At 42.4% G+C, this 20,055-nt stretch overlaps 1 protein-coding gene across 1 annotated transcript in view; it reads right to left on the reverse strand.

Moving 5' to 3' along the window:
- Positions 1-20,055, reverse strand: part of BCKDHB (branched chain keto acid dehydrogenase E1 subunit beta) — a 283,203-nt gene that overhangs the window by 161,393 nt on the left and 101,755 nt on the right. Inside the window, 3 exon segments of the mRNA XM_077487334.1 lie at positions 2,893-3,001; positions 9,694-9,767; positions 9,770-9,848. Of these exon segments, the coding sequence (XP_077343460.1) occupies positions 2,893-3,001; positions 9,694-9,767; positions 9,770-9,848 (262 nt within the window).

A 20,055-nucleotide genomic window follows, 5' to 3' on the forward strand; every position in this document is an offset into this window, starting at 1 on the left:
TGGATATGCTGCCAACATCTGTTTCTAAACAGAAAGACTGCTTGCTGCTAATTTACAGTGGCCAGACCTAATCTTTATAGGTTATCAAAACCTGCCAAACACATTTATTCAAAATATGGACAACACCTGGGAGTAAATTGCCCTTATCAAATGCTGTTCTTGTTCACAAAATGACTAATTTTCAGATTTTCTTAGCTGGTTCTCAATTCAAAATGTCAAAGCCAATTGACCAAAATTTCATGGTTTTAAATATGTAGACACACATGGAAGGGTGACAGTTGCCACTGAAGCAGACGGTGTGCCCGGCACAACCAGTCAGGCTTTCAGCTTGGTCCCATGCAGCCAGCCTCTGGGATACCTCCTCCATTATTTTAAGGGACTGACATTCTCCTTGGATATAGGCTTCTATACAGCTATTGCTACCAATACAATTGGAACGCTTCAAGATCCACATGGATGGCTAAGCACAATTGCTACTTGTGTTAAATTTTCTCTTCAAAACTACACTGATGGCTCCCACACCGGCCAATGACCTAAGTCATTCATTTGCCAATAAAGTGATTAACCGTTTATGCCTTGCTATAAACAAGAGTACTATATGTGAAGATAAGGACATCCCTCCCAGGGAGTTTTCCCAGTTGTATCTGATGTTCATTATACAAGCCACCATTTCACTCATTCCAAGCGGTACATTTAAGGACTGCTCCTACATGGGATACCCTTATGGCCTTTACAGGTTACTAACCACAAGTAGTGGCCTATTATATCACCCTTGGCTGGGTTGATTTTACATCACAGCCTAAAGAATCTATCACATTGTCGGCCACACAGGGCCAACACTGTCCACGTGTGGTCTGGGCTTTTGCATATCCATGAGAAGATCTCTTAATAGACTTTGAACAACGGATACAATTTTAAACCAGTCCTAGAACATACCTTAGCAAAAGAATCCTCCTTTAAAGGAATCTTCAATAATATTCAGCCATGAGCTATATAATATCACTTTACAATATGGAGGAGGGAATGTTATATGCGTTTTAATTTAGTTGATACAGATTGTACAGCCCCCCCCCCCCCCCCCCCCACTGTGGGCCATACATTCATGAACATGTGTCAATACTCTCGTTTTTCTTAATTTTTTTTTTCTTTTGGGAGAAAAAGTGTTTTTTACAACTTCCCTGCAGCTGCCATGGTTGTGTGTTTAACAATTGTCCAAATATGATTTTATGAGAAATAGTGGGTTTTGTATTGTTTAGATAATTGCGTTAAATAAAGCCATTTTCTATATTTCTATGTGTCAGATCACTGGGGTCCTTCACAATTACTTATGGATACAGCACTTAGTGTGTACATTTGAGGTTGAACGCAGTCAGGTTTTTATATCCCTTTTTCCTTCTTCAATCTCACCTGTAGCACCGTAATACACTAACCAATATTTCTTCCTACACTCTGCTCTCATGGTAACCTAATGGATGAGCTTTCACTAAAGATTCATTACTGAATATTAGTAAGTGGATAAACCATTACAGAACCAGATGCTTGCAAGCCCATTTTGCTCTGGTTCCCATAGTAGCTGTATGGCGAGCTACTAATATAGCAACTCCTTTGGCTATACAGACACAATTATAATGATTCACTCAGTTTGCACATCTGTTTTTTTTTTTTTTTTTACTAGTCTTCATTAAAACAGCTAAGATTTACCAATTAATCGGCTAAATTTCTTCTTCTTTTGAGTTCGATTATACTTTTTACTCGATGCTAGAGCTGGACTTTTTATTTTATTGTAATTTAGCATCCAGGAAACTATAAGGCCTCTTGCACATGATACTTCTGTTTGAGCATCTACTTTTTCAGACGTTTCTTTTTTATATGCATCTTTGTGAATTTTCTTGCATTTGCATAATTTTTCAAGCACATTTCAGCGCATGCGTAGAAGCTTGTTTTTTGCAGCAATAATGTCAAATGTCCAAATCTCTGTGAATTTGCACGCAAACATGCGTGAATGCATGCGTCGTAATTTACGGACTAAAAATGCAGATTTTTACTTTTTTGTTACTGAATACACAATGCTTGTTTATACGCCTGTGTGCACATTACAATGAATGGGCTGTATCTTAGCTGAGTAAAAAAAATAAAAAGCTGTACTGAGCATTTTCAAGCTGCAGTGTGCAAGAGGCCTTAAAAAGAGAACATTGGCCTTACCTTATACATGGGTTTAAAATGGATTTAAAAATTTATTTAGTACTTTGCTCAGTACTGTAAGGCAAGCTTTTTTTTTTCCAGGAGATCCCTCTCCGCAGTGAAAAAGTAGTTAAAGGGATCCAGCTTAGCCTTCTGGGCTAAAGTCCAAATACAAAACAGGACCTTGTCAGACAAACATTTGTGCAAGCACCAAAGCACTGTCAGCACGAGACATAGGCCAAAATGAATGCCAGTGTGCTTAAATCAAGCACATGAATAACCAGTACAAGGTATTGTAATTTACAAAGATTACCATAGAGGACAGCAATCGTATCAGAAAAAAAGCCTAAACTACTTTGAAGAAAAAAAAAAAAAACACGACTTACTTGACCTTTACTGTACAAGCTCATACTCAAACAAAAAATAAAAAAATTCTTATGTGCATTTTAAAAAAAGAAAAATTAAAACCAAATTTAAAGCAAAAGTCAAAATGACTAAATCTGAAAAGACACAGCCAAGGAAAATAGGAATAAGTCAGGCAACAGCCAATAGCCAAAGCACACAATTCCGCTTTAATTTAAAACAGTTGCACACACACTTGCTGTCAATCATGTATCGCAAAAGGTTATAGCCAAAGATTTTATTATACAGTACTAATAAAAGAATTTGGCAAGATTATTACACACGGAAGCCTGTATGGGCAAACATTACCTGCTGCTCTATACAGTATCTTAGGTTCAAAGAAAATACATGGGTCTTTATCCTCAATGCAGGAAAGTAGCAAGCCTTTTGCTTGGATTGGACTTCTGGGTATGACCACCTGCAGTATACAGAACAGTATTACATCAATACATATGCCAAATAGTGTAGAGGCCAATATAATAAATTGACAACATTTGTTCAGACTTGATGTAAGCTACACATGCCGTTTTAATAACTTGATGTTCTGAGACTTTAAGCGAACATGTGTGCCATTTAAAGTTGGGAAACTACCAGCAAGACTGAGGCACAGAAATACGGAGGTGCTGGCAAATACACTCAATTAGGTTGCAACGTTTCTTGCTTTTGGGCTCCCAGGGACCTCCGCAACAAAGTGTATTAAACCAAAAATACCAAAAAAAATAAAAAAAAAATGTATATATTGCAGTTTACTAGTCCTCAGATGTGGTGGCTGCATTTGTTTTCTTTTTTAGGCATTTTCTTTTATTTTAACCTGGTGAGTCAGTATTTATTTTTTCTAATTTCATTTCACAGACCAAGTTGTCCACCAAATGTAGCAGTTAGAGGACTGAGAAACAATTTAACACTGACAGGGGGGTTTACAACGATCAGTTTTTATTCATTAACTTAACGCTTGTATCCCCAGTTGTTACCGCATAATAAGTGCTACTGGAGCTCAGCTTTAAATTATTAGTCACTTTTGTAAAATCGATCTTAAACTACCCTCTCTAGTAATTGACAATGCTGCTGTCTCAAAGGGGAGGGGGCTACGTTGCTCCTCCAAAAGATACAGTGGAGGAGTGAATGTAGCCACCCTAAGACAGGAGGGGTGTTAATGGGCGATCGTAAATAATTTAAAGTTTGAAAAAAAAAAAAAACACTTAAACAGCTACCACATCCAACGATCCGAATGTCACAATATATAACATTTTTGTTTTGGGGCTTAGATATGCTTTAAGGGCTCCTGCACATTTGTGGTTTGAGATCATTAACTATAGGTGGTTGAGCTGTGGGTTTACTTTCCCCATTAACCTAAAAAAAAAAAACGGATTAAAAGTTGTTGTTTTTTTTTTTTTTTTTTGTGTGCACTAAAAAGAAAAATTCCCATTTTTGGCAACATAAAAAAAGATGGGGCTGTGCCAAGGAAATAAATAGAGACCAAACATGTCAAATATTTAATTTAAATCTAATCTAAAAAAGGAAAAATTTATGTAGTCACCACATCTAAGGCATTGGTAAACTGCAATATGTTTAACCACTTGCCGACTGCTGCACGCTGATATACGTCGGCACAATGGCAGCAGTGGGTAATTGGGCGTACTCGTACGTCCCCTTTAATTGGTGGGGCTAGCGGGCGCACGCCCGCCGCGTACCGTGTGACCATGCTTGCGGGACCGGCGGATTACGTCCTCTGGTCTCTCTGCGATTGTATCACGGAGCCGCAGAATGGGGAGATGCTTATGTAAACAAGGCATTTCCCAGTTCTGCCTTGTGACACAACGGAGATCCCGATGACCGGGAGCAGTGATCAGTGATCGCTGTCATGCGAGTTGAAGCCCACCCCCCATAGTTAAAATCACTCCCTACGACACACTTAATCCATTGATCGCCCCCTAGTGTTTAACCCCTTCCCTGCAAGTGTCATTTACACAGTAATCAGTGCATTTTTATAGCACTGATCGCTGTATAAAATGACAATAGTCCCAAAATAGTGTCAAAAGTGTCCGCCATAATCTAGCAGTCATAATACAAATCGCCGATCGCCATCATTACTAGTAAAAGAAATAAAACTATCTCCTATTTTGTCAACACTAGAACTTTTGCGCAAACCAATCAATATACGCTTATTGCAATTTTTTTTTTTAACCAAAAATATGTAGAATACTACATATCAGCCTAAACTGAGGGAAAAAAATGTGTTTATTAATATATTTTTGGGGGATATAGCAAAAAGTAAAAAATATTGCTTTTTTTCACAATTGTCACTCTTTGTTTATAGCACAAAATATAACAACCGCAGAGGTGATCAAATACGACCAAAAAGAAAGCTCTATTTGTGGGGGGGGGGACATCAATGTTGTTTGGGAGCCACGTCGCACAATCTTGCAATTGTCAGTTAAAGCGACGCAGTGGTAAAATCGCAAAAAGTGCTCTGGTCAGGAAGGGGGTAAAATCTTCCAGGGCTGAAGCGTTAAATGAGTGCATATGCTGGCAGCGGTAAAAAGCCTTCTCAGTCTTCAGAGCCTTAGGTGATGATTAAACCTGCTCATTCCCCTTACCCTACTATTGGTACAAAGTCCAATGAGGAGCTTCACTGACCAATTTCGGGGGTTCCAGGCAGTTGAAGACTGTTGATGACAGTCAGGGAACAAGCATTTTCAGAAGCAAAGGTTAGTAATAGCAATCATATTTCTCACTGAAGGTTTTCTTAAAGCCAACATCTGCCTAAGGGAGCGTTTGGGATTGGAGGTTTCTAAGGAAAACTGCAAGCTGAGCATAGATGCAAGAATTTCTAGATGCCCGTTCAGGATTACTGGTAGTTCACCATCTTTAACCACTTCTTAAGGCAACTTAAAGCGAAGTCCACTGATTTCTAATTGTTTCTGCTGCTGACTTTTAAAATAAGGACACTTACCTGTCCAGGCCACCCGCGATGTCAGCTTCCAAAGCCGATCTATCCCTTGGCTGTCAGTTGATGCCTCCGCCATCTTCGGTAAGGGAATCAAGAAGTGAAGCCATGCAGCTTCACTTCCTGGTTCCCCACTGCACATGCGCGACTCGCGCTGCGCTATCCCACTGGTCCTTGCTGTCTTCAGGGACCTGTGTGTCTCCCAGAAGACAGCCGGGGGTGGGAGAAGGTGCCAGAGTTGGTGTAGATACCCGCAGGTGGCCCAGGTAACTATGCCCAGAAGTGGGAGCAAAATACCTCTATTAGACAGTTATCTGCTTCCTCCTCCCCCCTGAAAGGTGGCAAATGTGACCCAAGGGGGGACGGGACCGGGACAGCAGTTTTGGGTGGAACTACGCTTTAAGGAAATTCTGGCACTTTTCATATACACGTAAAAATATGCATTTTTCTAGATAATTACTTAGAACCCCCAATTATTATATACAGTATGAAAGCAAAGGACCTGGAGAAAAAAAATGGTGGTTGTTGCAGTTTTATTTTATGTCGCACAATATTTTCATGGCGGTTTATCAAATGCACATTTTCAGGAAAAAATACACTTTGAATCAATTTAATGCACATAAACTCAAAATAATACACAATGGTTTGGTAAAATATAAAAAAATTATGTTACGTCAAGTAAACGGATACGCAACGAGTAATGGCTAGAGACTATGCTACCTAAAAATCCCCATGAGCGACACTTTAACCACTTCCCACCTGGCCAATGTACATATACGTCCGGGTGGAAGCTCTCTACTTCTGATAGGACGTTCAGGAACGTCCTTCAGTAGGAGGGAGATCGCGCGCACGCGTGCCCGTGCAGCGGCGCAATGCCGATGTGCTTGTGTCACCCGGACACGGCGCATCTCGGATCGGCAGGAGGGCTCTGTGATTGGCCCTCCTGATCACATGACGGTCGTGTCCAATCACGGCCGTCATGTGATGTAAACAAACAGCCGGTTGCTAGGCAATCATCTCCCCCTCTCCTCACACAGAAGTCATCGCTGAGGAGAGGAGAGCATAGCATATCGCTGCAGCCGGCTGGTGATCAGTGAGTATGAGCTGTTTTTACAGCTTTTTACTAACTGATCACCAGTCTAGTGTAAACACACATCACCACACATGTCCCCAAATAAAAAAACACATGTCCCCCACATATGTCTCACTATATACTTGCCTCCACTGTTCAGTTCGTTTTGCACAGAGTGGCCCTACGGCAGCACTGATGTGCATTCACACAGAATGCAGGACTCGGCCACGCCACCAGCGCCGTGTCATTGGATTTGATTGACAGCAATGGAAGTCAATGGCTGCACTGCTATCAAGCTATCCAATCAGGACACGAGACACCAGCTACAGATGGTGTGCTCATTTCCGGACAGAGGATGACAGCGTCCAGGTAAGTAAAATGGGGGGCTGCAGCACTAAAAAAAAAGTTTTCACTTTAATGTATAGAATGCATTAAGGTGATAAACCATGAGGGTTTACAAAACCCCTTTAAATACTCCGACATATGCTCCAGCTCCACCAGCTTCCTGTGATTTAATAGACTACAAGTACCAGTAACCATTGCTACTGCTTGTAGCCCTCAATGACCTACAAGTGCGCTAATGGGCATTCTCATAGTTCTCCAATTTTCCTTCTCTCAGGTAACTGCCAGCCGGTATTGAGGTACAAGCAGATCGCTACCATGAGCGTGTGCAGGAGCTGGACACTGCACCTGCATTGTTCGGCAGCCTCCTTATAAGAAACAAAAGCATTTTTTTTTTTGTGTAAAAATGTGCATTTATCAGGTTTTTTTTTTTTTTTTTTTTTTATAAGGTGAACTTAGACTTTAGGGGCCACATAAAATTCGGTGAGTGTAGTTCACAAGGGGTTTTGTTGAGTGGCACTTAGAATTCTAAATCATTTGGCTTTGCTGAAAGCACTGAGTTTGCACAGGAAGATTCATATGGTTTTGTGTATGAACTGTGGCACAACAGATGTACACTGTATTAGAACCACTTTAGATAGTTTACATGTTTATAAATTGTGACAAAATTAAGACACTTAAAGAATTTTATTAATTTATGTTTTCAAAAAAAAAAAGTGTTCATGGAAGGAGGTTATGATGCACTTGGTACAAAGAACAGTGTGTTAGGTGTATTCATTTTATAACTGAGCGCTGCACCTTTGGAACAAATATACAGATGGAGGCAGGCAAGAGAGCTTAGCTGAAAAAAAAAAAAAAACTCCTCCCCTCTTGAAGATTTCTGGGATATATGGCATCATCTGTCTAACCCTGGAAACCAAGTACAAAGTTTTCTGACCAACTTTTTTTTTCCCTTTGAAAATATTGGCTTTTTTAATTTATTTATTTCTAATCAAAAACCCAGTGGTGATTACATACCACCAAAAGAAAGCGCCTATCCGTGTGAAAAAAAATTATAATAATGTAATTTGGGTACATCATTGCATGACCACGCAATTGTCAAGTAACTAAATAGGGAAAAAAAAAAAAATTATAGCCAGTAAATATAATAAACCTTCCTATCCATTTACTAATGCTAGCAACACAAGGATGAGAGAGAGAGAGAGAGAGAGAGAGAAGAGAGAGAGAGAGAGAGAGAGAGAGAGAGAGAGAGAGAGAGAGAGAGAGAGAGAGAGAGAGAGAGAGAGAGAGAGAGAGAGAGAGAGAGAGAGAGAGAGAGAGAGAGAAGAGAGAGAGAGAGGAGAGAGAGAGAGAGAGAGAGAGAGAGAGAGAGAGAGAGAGAGAGAGAGAGAGAGAGGTTTCCTTTTAACCAGTTGTGGACCGCGTGTACTGCATACATTGAAAAAAAAACATTATCAAAGTACAAAGGATATCAAAAGATACGTTTTGTTCATTTGCAGATCAAAAGGGCTGAGATGAGTTTCCATCTGCATTTTTTTTGTGTATTAGTTTGTTTTCATTAGTATAAATAAATCAATATGCACATAGCAGAAATGTAAAAATGCCCATAGGAGTGTGCAAGTGTAGGAGCTTATGTGGTCAAGCATGGTCACACTTTAGACAGACTATGTCAGTGCTGGTAGAATATGTCAGTGCTGGCACAACCCCAAGCATATGGTATGGCAGCGGAATGTTCTAATTTGCCAAGCAGGACATAACGGAAAACAGAACACAAATGTGAAAGTAGACAAAACAGATGTGACCATAGTTTCTACAAGAGCTAAATGATTATTATATGCAATGTCACCTAATCAACTGTTCAATATAACACATACCAAGAATTGCTTTGTGGGGCAGATATTTTCAACCCATTAGACAAATCGTGAACTAGACAGAGTATATGATAGACAATTTTCTAGTTCACTGGGGCTGTGCCGCCCCCACACACACACACACAACGCCATTGTGTAAAGAAGTATGGTGCAGTAGAATAAGTATTATTAAACAAGGGGTAAAGAATCTTGCGCCTAATGCCCTGTATACACGACCAGACTTTCCGGCAGAAAAGGTCAGACTGAATCATTCTGTCGGACATGCCGATCGTGTGTGGTCTTCATCTGACTTTTCTTTCTAAAATTCTGATGGACCTAGAAATAGAACAGGTTTCAAATCTTTCCGCCGGAACCAGTTCCTATAGAGAAAACCGCTCGTCTGTATGCTAGTCCCACGGACCAAAAACAACGCAAGGGCAACTATTGGCTACTGGCGATTCCCATCATATATGTCATCGCGTTCTGAACAATCAGACTTTGGTGTGATTGTGTGTAGGCAAGTCAGTTCCGGTGGAACGCCGTCGAAAAGTCCTTCGGAGTTCAGTCTGACGAGAAGTCCGCTCGTGTGTACTCGGCATTAATCATCTCATCTGCCTGCTCAGGTATATAAAAGCAGGTTAGCGGTCAGGGCCAGGTACAACACAGGGCCCATTGCACACTGTGTAATCGTGTAAGTTAGCCTGTAGGGGTTTGTGGTCTGAATCTGCCCTGTGTAACAGGTTGGTGTTCTGCAGTAAACATTCCTTCATTGCCAGTCCTACCTTGCAAGGATTTGTCCAACTATTAAATAAGCTCAAAGGTTTTAGTGATGTACACCGTTAGTGTGCAGCTATTTTCCGAATTTTAAAAAACCAAACAAGAAACACAATATATCTTACCTTAATGCCAGGAACATGAGCAAAAAAAGCTTCTGGACTTTGGGAATGATAGAGTGCACCATGTCCCACACAGCCCATGGTGCTCTTATCGTCAAGCTCCCACAATTAAAAAGGTTACCAGATCTGTATCGATACTTTGCAGCTTCATTTACAATCTGCACAAAAAAAATAAAAAATTATGTCAGTAGTCAGACAAATAAAATCACTAACAAAAAAGCCACATGAAACAAAATCACCACAACAAATGTAGCAGCATCATTATGCATAGGTTAACATGACAATAACTGACATTTGTCTAACAAAAACATTTTACTTCGTTTAGGAACATATAAAAGTTTTATTGGTACATGGTTTTAACAAATACCTTTAGCCATTATTTATAGGAAAACAATTGTGGAAAATGTGAAAAAAAAAAAGGTTTTTACAAAAATATTTATTAACTGAATTTTACGGTTTTTATATATCATTTAAAAAAAGTTTGCGTTTTTTTTAAAAGAAATGAGCCTATTAAGGTCAAAAAAACAAAATCGGATAAAATAGGATGATATGGAGAGCCCACTTAAAGCAGTTCTATACCACGCTTTCGCGTTTTTTTTTGTTTTTTTTACCTACGCTCACTTATTATAGGCTTACCTGTAGGTAAAATGAATATCTCCCAAACCTGATATTCACCTTGCATGCAGCCACTGACATCAGCGGCGCATGCGCTCTGAAGGTCCGACGGATGCTGCAGAAAATCAGAGCTCCTTGCCGGAAAGAGGCTCATTATGCCTTTGCCTTACTGGTTGTTTTTTTGTGGGCATACAACTGCTTTAAGGTCAATTTATCTGCAGGCCACAAAGAGCACACAAGATAGTATTCAACATGGGGGGTATAAAGAGGAGTCAAGGTAGCCCAATAGGCATGCAAGTAGTTCAACAGAAATATTTACATCCAAGAACCAATTAAGTGTGCCAGCCACCTCCTCCTAATATCTATGGCATTTGGGGCACCACCACAGAAGATGTATACCTGGATTACCAGATCTGGCACACGCTGGGTCAGATTCTCTGGCCTATAGAATGCAAAAATGTGGGCGTTCTATATACCCTGCATAGAATAAAGATCTGGGTCAATCTATGCGATGGAGAGCGAGAGGCAAGAGGGAGGAACCCGGAGGATCTCTTCCCAAACCTCCTCAGAGATGAGGTCGATATCCTGTTCCTACCCGGCCTTGGAACAGATAGGAAACATCGATAAAAACGTATCTACAAGGACTGTATATGTTACAGAAAGTAGTCCCCTAGTTTACCTCGCTTATACTATTCTATCCAAAGCAGGGGTGGGAAATAAGGACACTTCAACTGAGGAAAAAGGGTGTGCAAACTTTTGAACAGGTGTCTTCATTTCATTTTTTTTACTTGCTGACGAAGAGTCTGCTGTGGATTGTGGGGCAATTTTTTTTTTATTTTTTTTTACCTGTCCTGGCTTTTTTGTTTACATTCACCTGTCAGCCAAGAATCCCCAGTTGACAGCCAAGCAGAGCAGGGGTTAGTAACGTTGTTAGGATGCCAGCAGTTGCTGGCACCCTGACAACCAGCATCTCTGAGTTGGAACGGTCACCTTTAGCAGTGGTACGACTAGTCTGCCATAAAATAAAGTGTAAAAAAAAAAGAAATTTACTAAATACTACAAAATAAAAAAATTAAAAAGAATGTGAATGCATGCTGTATTTAACATGCATTTTTTTGTTAATTGTGTGCCTTGAGATAAATACTGCATGATTTATTTTAATGCCAATGCTCATGCAGTATTAAACTCTTAGGGCCAGTTCACACCAGATGCAGATCTGTTTTTTCTGCACCAATACAGTCAGTTCTGGTCAGTTTTAGCACCAGAAACTGACCGGAAACTGACTGCATGGTGTGAACCAGAGCCATTGGAATACATGGAAAACAAACACTGTGCATGCATTTTTTTGTGCAGAAAAAAAAGCAAGCAGAACTGAACGGAAATGCATCTGGTGTGAACTGGTCTGAACAGTCTGCAGACTAAAATAGAAAGGTAATGCTTGAAGTGCATCTATGGTCAAAATTTAAAATGAGAAAAAGCTGCAAAGCATGCACAGAATTCAGAAAGTTGGTGAAAGAGTTGACCAGCAGACAAGGCAGCACTCACAACATGAAAGAGGATTTTTCATTTAAGCTTATATTGGATTGTCAAAAATAAATGTTTGTAATGTTATTACAATGCTGATGTTAAAATGGTTTATGATGCGACGATAGACCTTAAAAATACAGAAAATAAATTTTGCTAAAGGCTTATATATTTTAGTGATGGGGTTTACATATATATGAACAAAAACCGGCATTTTACATTAAAATCTGTAAAATCACTAGGGAAACCCACTGTAGAAATATGCTAAATAAGGAATTCTGGTTTTCAGACTCAGCACTTTGACATCTAGAAGCAAAAAATTCTAAATGCAGTTATGTGCTGTTGCTGAAAGATATCCCAGATAAAGAAGACATTGATAAAATAAGAATCATTTCCTAATTAGTTTTAACAGCTGTTTTGTGTTAAGCTAATGGCAAACCACGACATTTACAATCAGAATTCAATTTCCTAAGCAACTTTGCTACTGTAATTTAAAGATCTTTTTTCAAGGAAATGGCCAAGGTTCAAAAGAATTTAAACAATTACATAACGGACCTAAAATACATTCAGTCAAATACAGAGAAAAGTGCCACTGAAAGATAATTAACTTTTCAGCAGACACTAGCGTGTTGTATCATCCCAGAGCTTCTTGATATTTTCCTTCAATAGTCAAAGAGTACACTCCTGAAGCTGGTGTCTACAGTTATTTACTTGATGATATGTGCCTGTTCTTTTTAATTAATTCAAAACACAAATTTTAATAGAAAGGACAGGCAGCTGCACATAAGTTTTTTTACTTTAAGGTCTGGCTCACACTTCTACATTTTGTGGTGGTTTTTGCAGAAACTCATTACAGTCCATTTAACATGGTTTCCTATGGGACAATTTCCCATCTATGCTTTTTTCAGCCGTTGCATTTTTGGAAAAGGTCAGTGACTTTAAAAACGCAAAACTGTGCATTTCTGGTTCAACAGACCTCAATGGAGGCGCTGCAGAAAAGCATGTCGTGTGTTTTTTTTTTGTTTTTGTTTTTTTACACCATTTGCATTTTTGTAGCCATTTATTTAGAGTTGAAATGTACGGTATGTGCCGTATTTCTGTTATCCTTAAGGATTTACTTCTTGTACTGCCACTTGCTACATTGCCACTTTCTAGGAGTTGTATAATATATCTCTCAAGCATGGTGCCTTCGGGGGTTTAGTATTTCGCATTTGGGAATATTCAGTGAAGGAAAGTGGGAGTCAAGCATGGCAAGAGTTGGCCACAAAGCTTTATACAGACTGGAGGAATGTGAGTGTAAATAAAATTTGTTGTAACAAACTGGATTTAGATTCTTTTTAAAAGGTCCAGGAATGGAGAGAAAAAAATGTTTTTTTAAAAGAACCTGTTCAGACCAATGTGTTGCATTGCTGCATTTTAGATTGATGCTTTATTTCTACTCAAGGGAACCTTGATAATGGAACAATTATGCGCCTCCAAATGGGAGTATGTACTCCATTGTGAAGAAGTTCCCACACACAAGAAACATGCACTACCTTGGGAATAAATAAGGCTTTTTAACAGAGCTGGGGACTCCTCATGCATGCTTTGTGCAGACAAAATGGCCCCTGGTCAAGAGAAGCATGCAGCATCTTCTCCCAAATCATTACATTCCACACATACAAAAGAACTTACAGTCCCATGATTCTGACCAGAAGATGGATGAGGTGGACCTTCCCAGACAGTGGGTAGAATTAAAACATCTCTTTAACCATTGTGGTAGAGAAACTGCAATCTATAATGACCTCCCAGCAAGACTACATCCTCTAGCAGACAAGTACACTGTCTCCTGTGCTTGAGATTGGTTCCCAGAGATAGTAATGTCTCATTTCTGTGTTCACGTCTGGGCTGTCATGGGACATGACACACCTTGCTGCCCTCTCAAGACTGGGGAAGTCTGAACACACAGACTACATCCACTCCCTGTACATCCTCGGCGAATGAGTGCAAGCGGGAGAGAAGGGAATATAATTTGAGACAGCAGTAATGGAACATGAGAAGAGCACAGTAAAGCATATTCCATTCCGTGTGTGTGTGTGTGTGTGTGTGTGTGTGTGTGTGTGTGTGTGTGTGTGTGTGTGTGTGTGTGTGTGTGTGTGTGTGTGTGTGTGTGTGTGTGTGTGTGTGTGTGTGTGTGTGTGTATAGTATATGTATTTTTTTTTTTTTTTTGGTTGAACTGGATGGACTTGTGTCTTTTTTCAACCTGACTAACTATGTAACTATGCTCAAGGACTTGCAACTCTGTGGGATGACTAACGTTCCCTCAATGGCTGGGGGGCGAAGGCTGACAGTCGTCTTATTGAGGAAGTTTGGCGAGTGACTGCAGCGGTGATTAGGCCATGGCACCATCTCAATGGAGAAAATACTCACAGGAGCTGTGAGGTTGCCCAGATCAGATAGGGAATGCAGGCCCCCTGAGGCAACAGGAGTGAAGTTAAGGCTATGGTCTAAGAATTATTGAATTCTCTTCTGGTCAGACAGGTAACAGAACATATCAAAAGCACAGAAAAAAATGCGTTAGGCAATCCAACAACCCTTAGCTATACAAATCTTTTGCACTATTTTAGCTTGAAAATTCAAGTTAGACTTACCGGTAACTTGTTTTCCAGTAGACTTTCAGGACAGCCACCTGAGAGATCATGGCTCCACCTCCCACAGGAAACACCTCCTCCATCAGAGCTTTTTAAGGAAAGTCTCCACTCAGCCTCAACAGTTTGTAGAGACTCTCCAACCCTTGCTGCAACACATAAGTGATCGTTATAACATAGTATTACAGCAAATCACATACACCACAGGGCGGGTTACTGCTGTCCTGAAAGTCTACTGGAAAACAAGTTATCGGTAAGTCTAACTTGAATTTTCCAAAACGACTTTCAGGACAGCCACCCGAGAGGATTACCGACACTTACTCCATTCAGGGTGGGACAACAGCCTGTAAGACTTTCCTTCCACAAGCCTGATCCCCAGCTGATAAAAAGGCCTAACCTATAATGGCAGGCAAATGTCGTTAGACTTGACCAGGTAGAAGCCTTACATATCAGTTTGGGGGTGGTGCCAGCCTTCTCTGCCCAACTCACCGCTGTAGCCCTTGTGGAATGAGTCCGGACGTTCACTGGACTCCTCTGCCCAGCACAGGAATATGCTTCCGAAATTGCCATTCTCAGCCATCTGGCTATGGTCCCTTTTGATGCCCGCTTTCCCTTTTTAGTGCCGGAAAATGAAACAAAAAGAGCATCCGATTGTCTAAAGTCTTTAGTGGCTTCTAAATAACTTAGAACTGCCCTCTTAACATCCAAGGTGTGGAAATCTTCTTCTTTCCTACCCGATGGATTAGAGCAGAATGCCGGGAGAATTATCTCCTGGGAACGATTTTGAAATGATGCCACCTTGGGCAAAATATTAGGATCTGTTTTAAGGACCAATTGTCTGGAAAAACAAAAAAGAACGGCTCCCTGATTGATAATGCCTACAACTCACTGACTCTGCAAGCTGAGGTAATGGCTACTAAAAAAAAAAAAGTTTTCAACGTAACCCATCTCAGGGAAGCTGAAATGATAGGTTCGAATGGACCCCTAGTAAGGGCCTGCAGGAAAGTAGACAGGTCCCAGCCCGGGCAGTTTTTAGATACTACAGGCCTAGAGCGAGAAAGAGCTCTAAAGAACCTGGTTATTAAAGGATCTGATGCCAAAGGTTTCTCCAGAAAGACCCCTAAAGCGGCCACCTGCACCTTTAGGGTGTTGATTGCCAACTTATTATCTGCCCCTTCCTGTAGGAATTCCAGAACCAAAGCAATTCCCCTCGGTGACCTAGCTGAAGTCCTGCACCAGGAGTTAAAGACCTTCCAGTATTTAAAATATATTGCCCTGGTAACTTTCTTCCTACTGGACAACCAGTCTGTCTGAGAACCCCTTTTTCAAGAGCTGCTCTTCAGAAACCAAGCCATGAGACCTAGTTTTTCTAGGTCTTGATGGACGAGAGGGCCCTGCTGGAGGAGATCTTGTCTTAGAGAGAGATGCCAGAACAGTCTTTGTTGCATCTGAAGAAGGGCCGAGAACCATGGTCGTTTGGGCCAAAAGGGGGTGATAAGAATTACCCCTGCTTCCTCTTCCGTGATCTTCCCTAACACCCGGGGAATCAATTGAAACGGGGGAAAGGCATAGCCTAGACGAAAATTCCAGCTGTGTGCCAAGGCGTCCACTCCCAATGACCTCTCGTGCCTGTTCAGGGAGAAAAATAGAGGGACCTGGGCATTTTCCTGAGTGGCAAAGAGATCTACCTCTGGCTGACCCCATCTCTTTCCAATCAGTCTGAAGACTTCTGGATTCAAACGCCACTCTGCCTCTAGGACCTGGTTCCTGCTGAGAAAGTCTGCCTTTTTGTTCAGGGACCCTTTTAGGTCGATTGCTGATAAGGACCGAGTAAACCGCTCTGCCCAGCCCAGGATACCTTTTGCTAGAACCTGCAGTGCCCTGCTTCTGGTTCCTCCCTGTCTGTTCACATATGCCACCACCGTGGCATTGTCAGACAGGATCTGGACGTGTTGCTCCAGAACTACATCTGTGAAGGCCCACATTGCCTTTTCCACTGCCTTCAGTTCCCTCCAATTTGAGGACCTCTGCGTCTCTTCTACGGACCATGAACCCTGGACCCACTGGGCGTCCACATGGGCCCCCCAACCCCAGGAGCTGGCGTCAGTTGTTAGCCACACCTGGACCGGGAAGGACCACAACAGGCCCTATGAAAACAGCTCTGGGTCTCTCCACCACCACAGACCTCTTCTTACCGAGGTGGGGATCCTCACCAGATCGTCCAGAGAACTCTGACGATGATCCCAAACCTCTAGCAGGAAAGCCTGAAGAGGCCTGAAGTGATGCCTTGCCCATTGGACCGCTGGAATGGAGGACGTCAATGTCCCTAATACCGACATAATCTTCCTGATGGGTCGGGGCTGGTTGCATTGTAACTGAGCTACCCCCTGGATCAGCTTATCCTTTTCTTCCGGCAGGAAGATCTTTCGGTCTATGGAGCCGATTCAAAACCCCAGGAATATCACTTTCTGAGCGGGCACCAGATTTGACTTCTGAAGATTTATGATCCAACCTAATTTCCTTAGGTGGACACAAGCTCTGTCGAGATCTCTCTGCAGTCCCTCCTTGGTCTGGGCAAAAAATAATAAATCGTCCAGATAAGGAATCACCAAGATTCCCTCCAGGCGAAGGGGAGCTAACACTTCTGCCATAATTTTGGTGAATACCCTCAAGGATGACGACAGACCAAAAAGGAAGGGCCCTGAATTGTAGATTTATGACCTTGTTCCCTTCCCTCAGTGCCAACCTCAGATACCGCTGAGACCCGCTCGAAATTGGGACATGAAGGTACACATCCTGTAAATCCATGGATGCCATATAGCATCCCGGGGATAGGAGGTTTCTTGCTGAAAAAATAGAATCCATCCGGAAACCTCTCATACCGTTTACGTGCTTGCGCCATCTTTTACTTTACGGGAAAGGACTTCTTCCTATCCGCCGTTCGGTCCAAAATAGAGTAACTCTGAACCAAACAGTAGGTCCCCCGAAAAAGGTATGGCACATAACCTATTTTTCGAGGCCACGTCCCCTTGCCAAGTCTTCAGCCACAAGGCCTAACCAGCTGACCTGGCTAACATACGGACAGATTCCGCCAGTGTAGGCAATAGCCGCGGACAGAGTAGCAAAGGAATCCAGGATCTCTTGCTTGGGGGAATCAGCCACAATGTGGGATTTTAATTGGTGAACCCAATGGTCCAGATTCCGTGCAGCACAGGTCGGTGCCATGGCTGGTTTCAAGTTCATCATCACTGACTGCCAGGCCCTTTTCAGAAGCAGATCCATCTTCTTATCCATAGGTTCCTTTAAAGTGTCCATATCCTCAAAAACTAGATCCGTTGATTTTGATACCTGGGAAAAGGCTGTAACCAGCTTTGGAACCTTGTTTCCCACTAGGTCTGGGCTGTCTTTAAAAAAGGAAACCTCCTCCTGTGTGATATGGAAAAAAACGTTTTTTCTCCGGCTCCAACCATTCTCTCTTAATCATGTCGGACACCAGGGAATGCACTGGAAAGTTGCGAGATCTGTAATCTCCTAAGCCCGCATACATTCGATCATGTAAGGAAAGCTCCATCTTTTCCTCTTCAATACCCAAAGTGGCATAAATCACTTTAACCTCCCTAGCGGTAATCCCGAGTCTGGCTCGGGTTGGGAATTTTCTAGCAGGAACGGTAACCCTGAGCCAGACTCGGGATCGCATCGCTGGATGCAGGGGAGGACACAGTGAGAGTTACTTACCTTGTCCCCTGGATCCAGCGATGTCCCCCGCGCTGTGTGATCGAGCTGTCCTCCGCTCAATTCACAGTGCCGAATGCCACCGAGCTCCGTTCCCTGCGACGTTACGGTGCACGGGAGCGGAGAACGGCGCTAAATTCAAAAAAGTAAAAAAAACACAAAACACACACAGCACTGTAATCTTACAGATTACAGTACTGTATAAAAAAAAATTACACACCCCCTTTGTCCCTAGTGGTCTGTGCAATGCCCTGCATGCACTTTTATATTATTAATACTGTTTTTTTCTGCCTGGAATTTGGAGATTGTCCAACCAAAAAGTGCACCTTTTTCAGTGTTTTAGGATTTGATTACATTATTGAATAATTTTTATTATTCTTTATTATATTATAAACTTTATCATACCCGAGGGGTCTGCTAGACTCTGGTTTGAAGAGATTTAAGAGCGTTATTCCTAAGAATTACAGGACTACAAAATAAAAGCCAGATTTCCATGCAAAATAATTGTACCGCTTTCAGCACCTATTTCCAGACTGAATCATACCGCCAGGGATGTTAAGGAGGCCCCCCACTTATTCCAACGACAACTTGTACTTGGAAGCTGTGTCCTCTTCTACCTCAGAGTCAGACTCCTCTAGGGCCAGTGAAAAGGAATCCTGTGAGGTGTCCTGGGACAAACCTCCCCCCGTTAGCAACTGAGAACCTCCCGATTACAGGGGAGACTTCTGGGCTCTAGACTGATGTTCCAGGCTCCTCTAACAGCCTAGATCTGAAAGCCTGAAAAGTTGCTTTAAGCTCATCCTTAATGGACGATACTAAGTCACCACATAATGACGGGGACTCCTACCTGACTAGGCTTGCGATACAAGTCGCAGCGTCTTGGCCCAGGTTTCGCTAAGTTTTTCCTTGCAGACAGGACATCTTCTCTTAACAGGTTGGGCAGAGCTCTTCACCTAACTGAAAGACAAGAAAAACAAACCCAAAACTTTTTTTTTTTTGCAAAAAAGAAAAGATGCAAAATCACCCAGGTGCAACTAAGGGAGAAAACAAACCATTCCCCAGTGCCCTCGCAAGTCGACACCCCCAGAAACTTCCACCATTGCAAAACACCTAGCAAGGGAGGGAAAGGAAGGAGGGGGGGTGTGGGGAGTGAGGGGGAAAGAAAGGGTAAACAACTCCCCCTCTCACACAGGAGCTTAGGATCCAGCACATCAGAGCACTGCTCCTACCTTCACCTTGCTGGCGCCTTGGCTTGCCCCCTTGTCCGTATCGCTCTCCATCGCGTAGAACAAACACCGCCGCCGATCCCGGATTCAAACACGCAGATGCGCCCAACGGGAATAAGGAGCCAGTTGGTCCTCCTCTCTCTTCCTGCGTTCCAACGCCAGGAAATGACGCGAAACACTGCCGGAAGTCCCGCCCCCACTCCCGAAGGACGCGGCCGAGCCCTCTCGGCCGCCCGAACGAGCGGTCACTCTCGCGTGCTGCACGCGGGAGATTCAAAACGCGGCTGCCACTCTGACAAGGGGACAGAAGAAAACCCCCGGAGTACTGGCTCTCCCCGAGCAGGGAAGGAGGAGAGAGAGCTCATGCCGCCGTCCACGCTGGGAGGCAAATGGGAGGACCAGCTCCTGCAACAAAGAAACAATCTTCAGGTGAGAGGCCCCATGACCTCCAGGACCAGCCTAGAGATCATGGCTCCCACCAGAGGTGTTCCTCCAGGCTGGAGGAAACCCAAGAAACTGAGGAGGCTGAGTGGAGACTTCTCTTAAAAAGCTCTGATGGAGGAGGTGTTTCCTGTGGGAGGTGGAGCCATGATCTCTCGGGTGGCTGTCCTGAAAGTTTTTTTGGAAAGAAACTTTCTAC

Source organism: Lithobates pipiens, unplaced genomic scaffold (assembly GCF_037356315.1).
Source record: "Lithobates pipiens isolate NorthernLeopardFrog02 unplaced genomic scaffold, aLitPip1_a1.2 Scaffold_18, whole genome shotgun sequence".
Taxonomy (NCBI): Eukaryota; Metazoa; Chordata; class Amphibia; order Anura; family Ranidae; genus Lithobates; species Lithobates pipiens.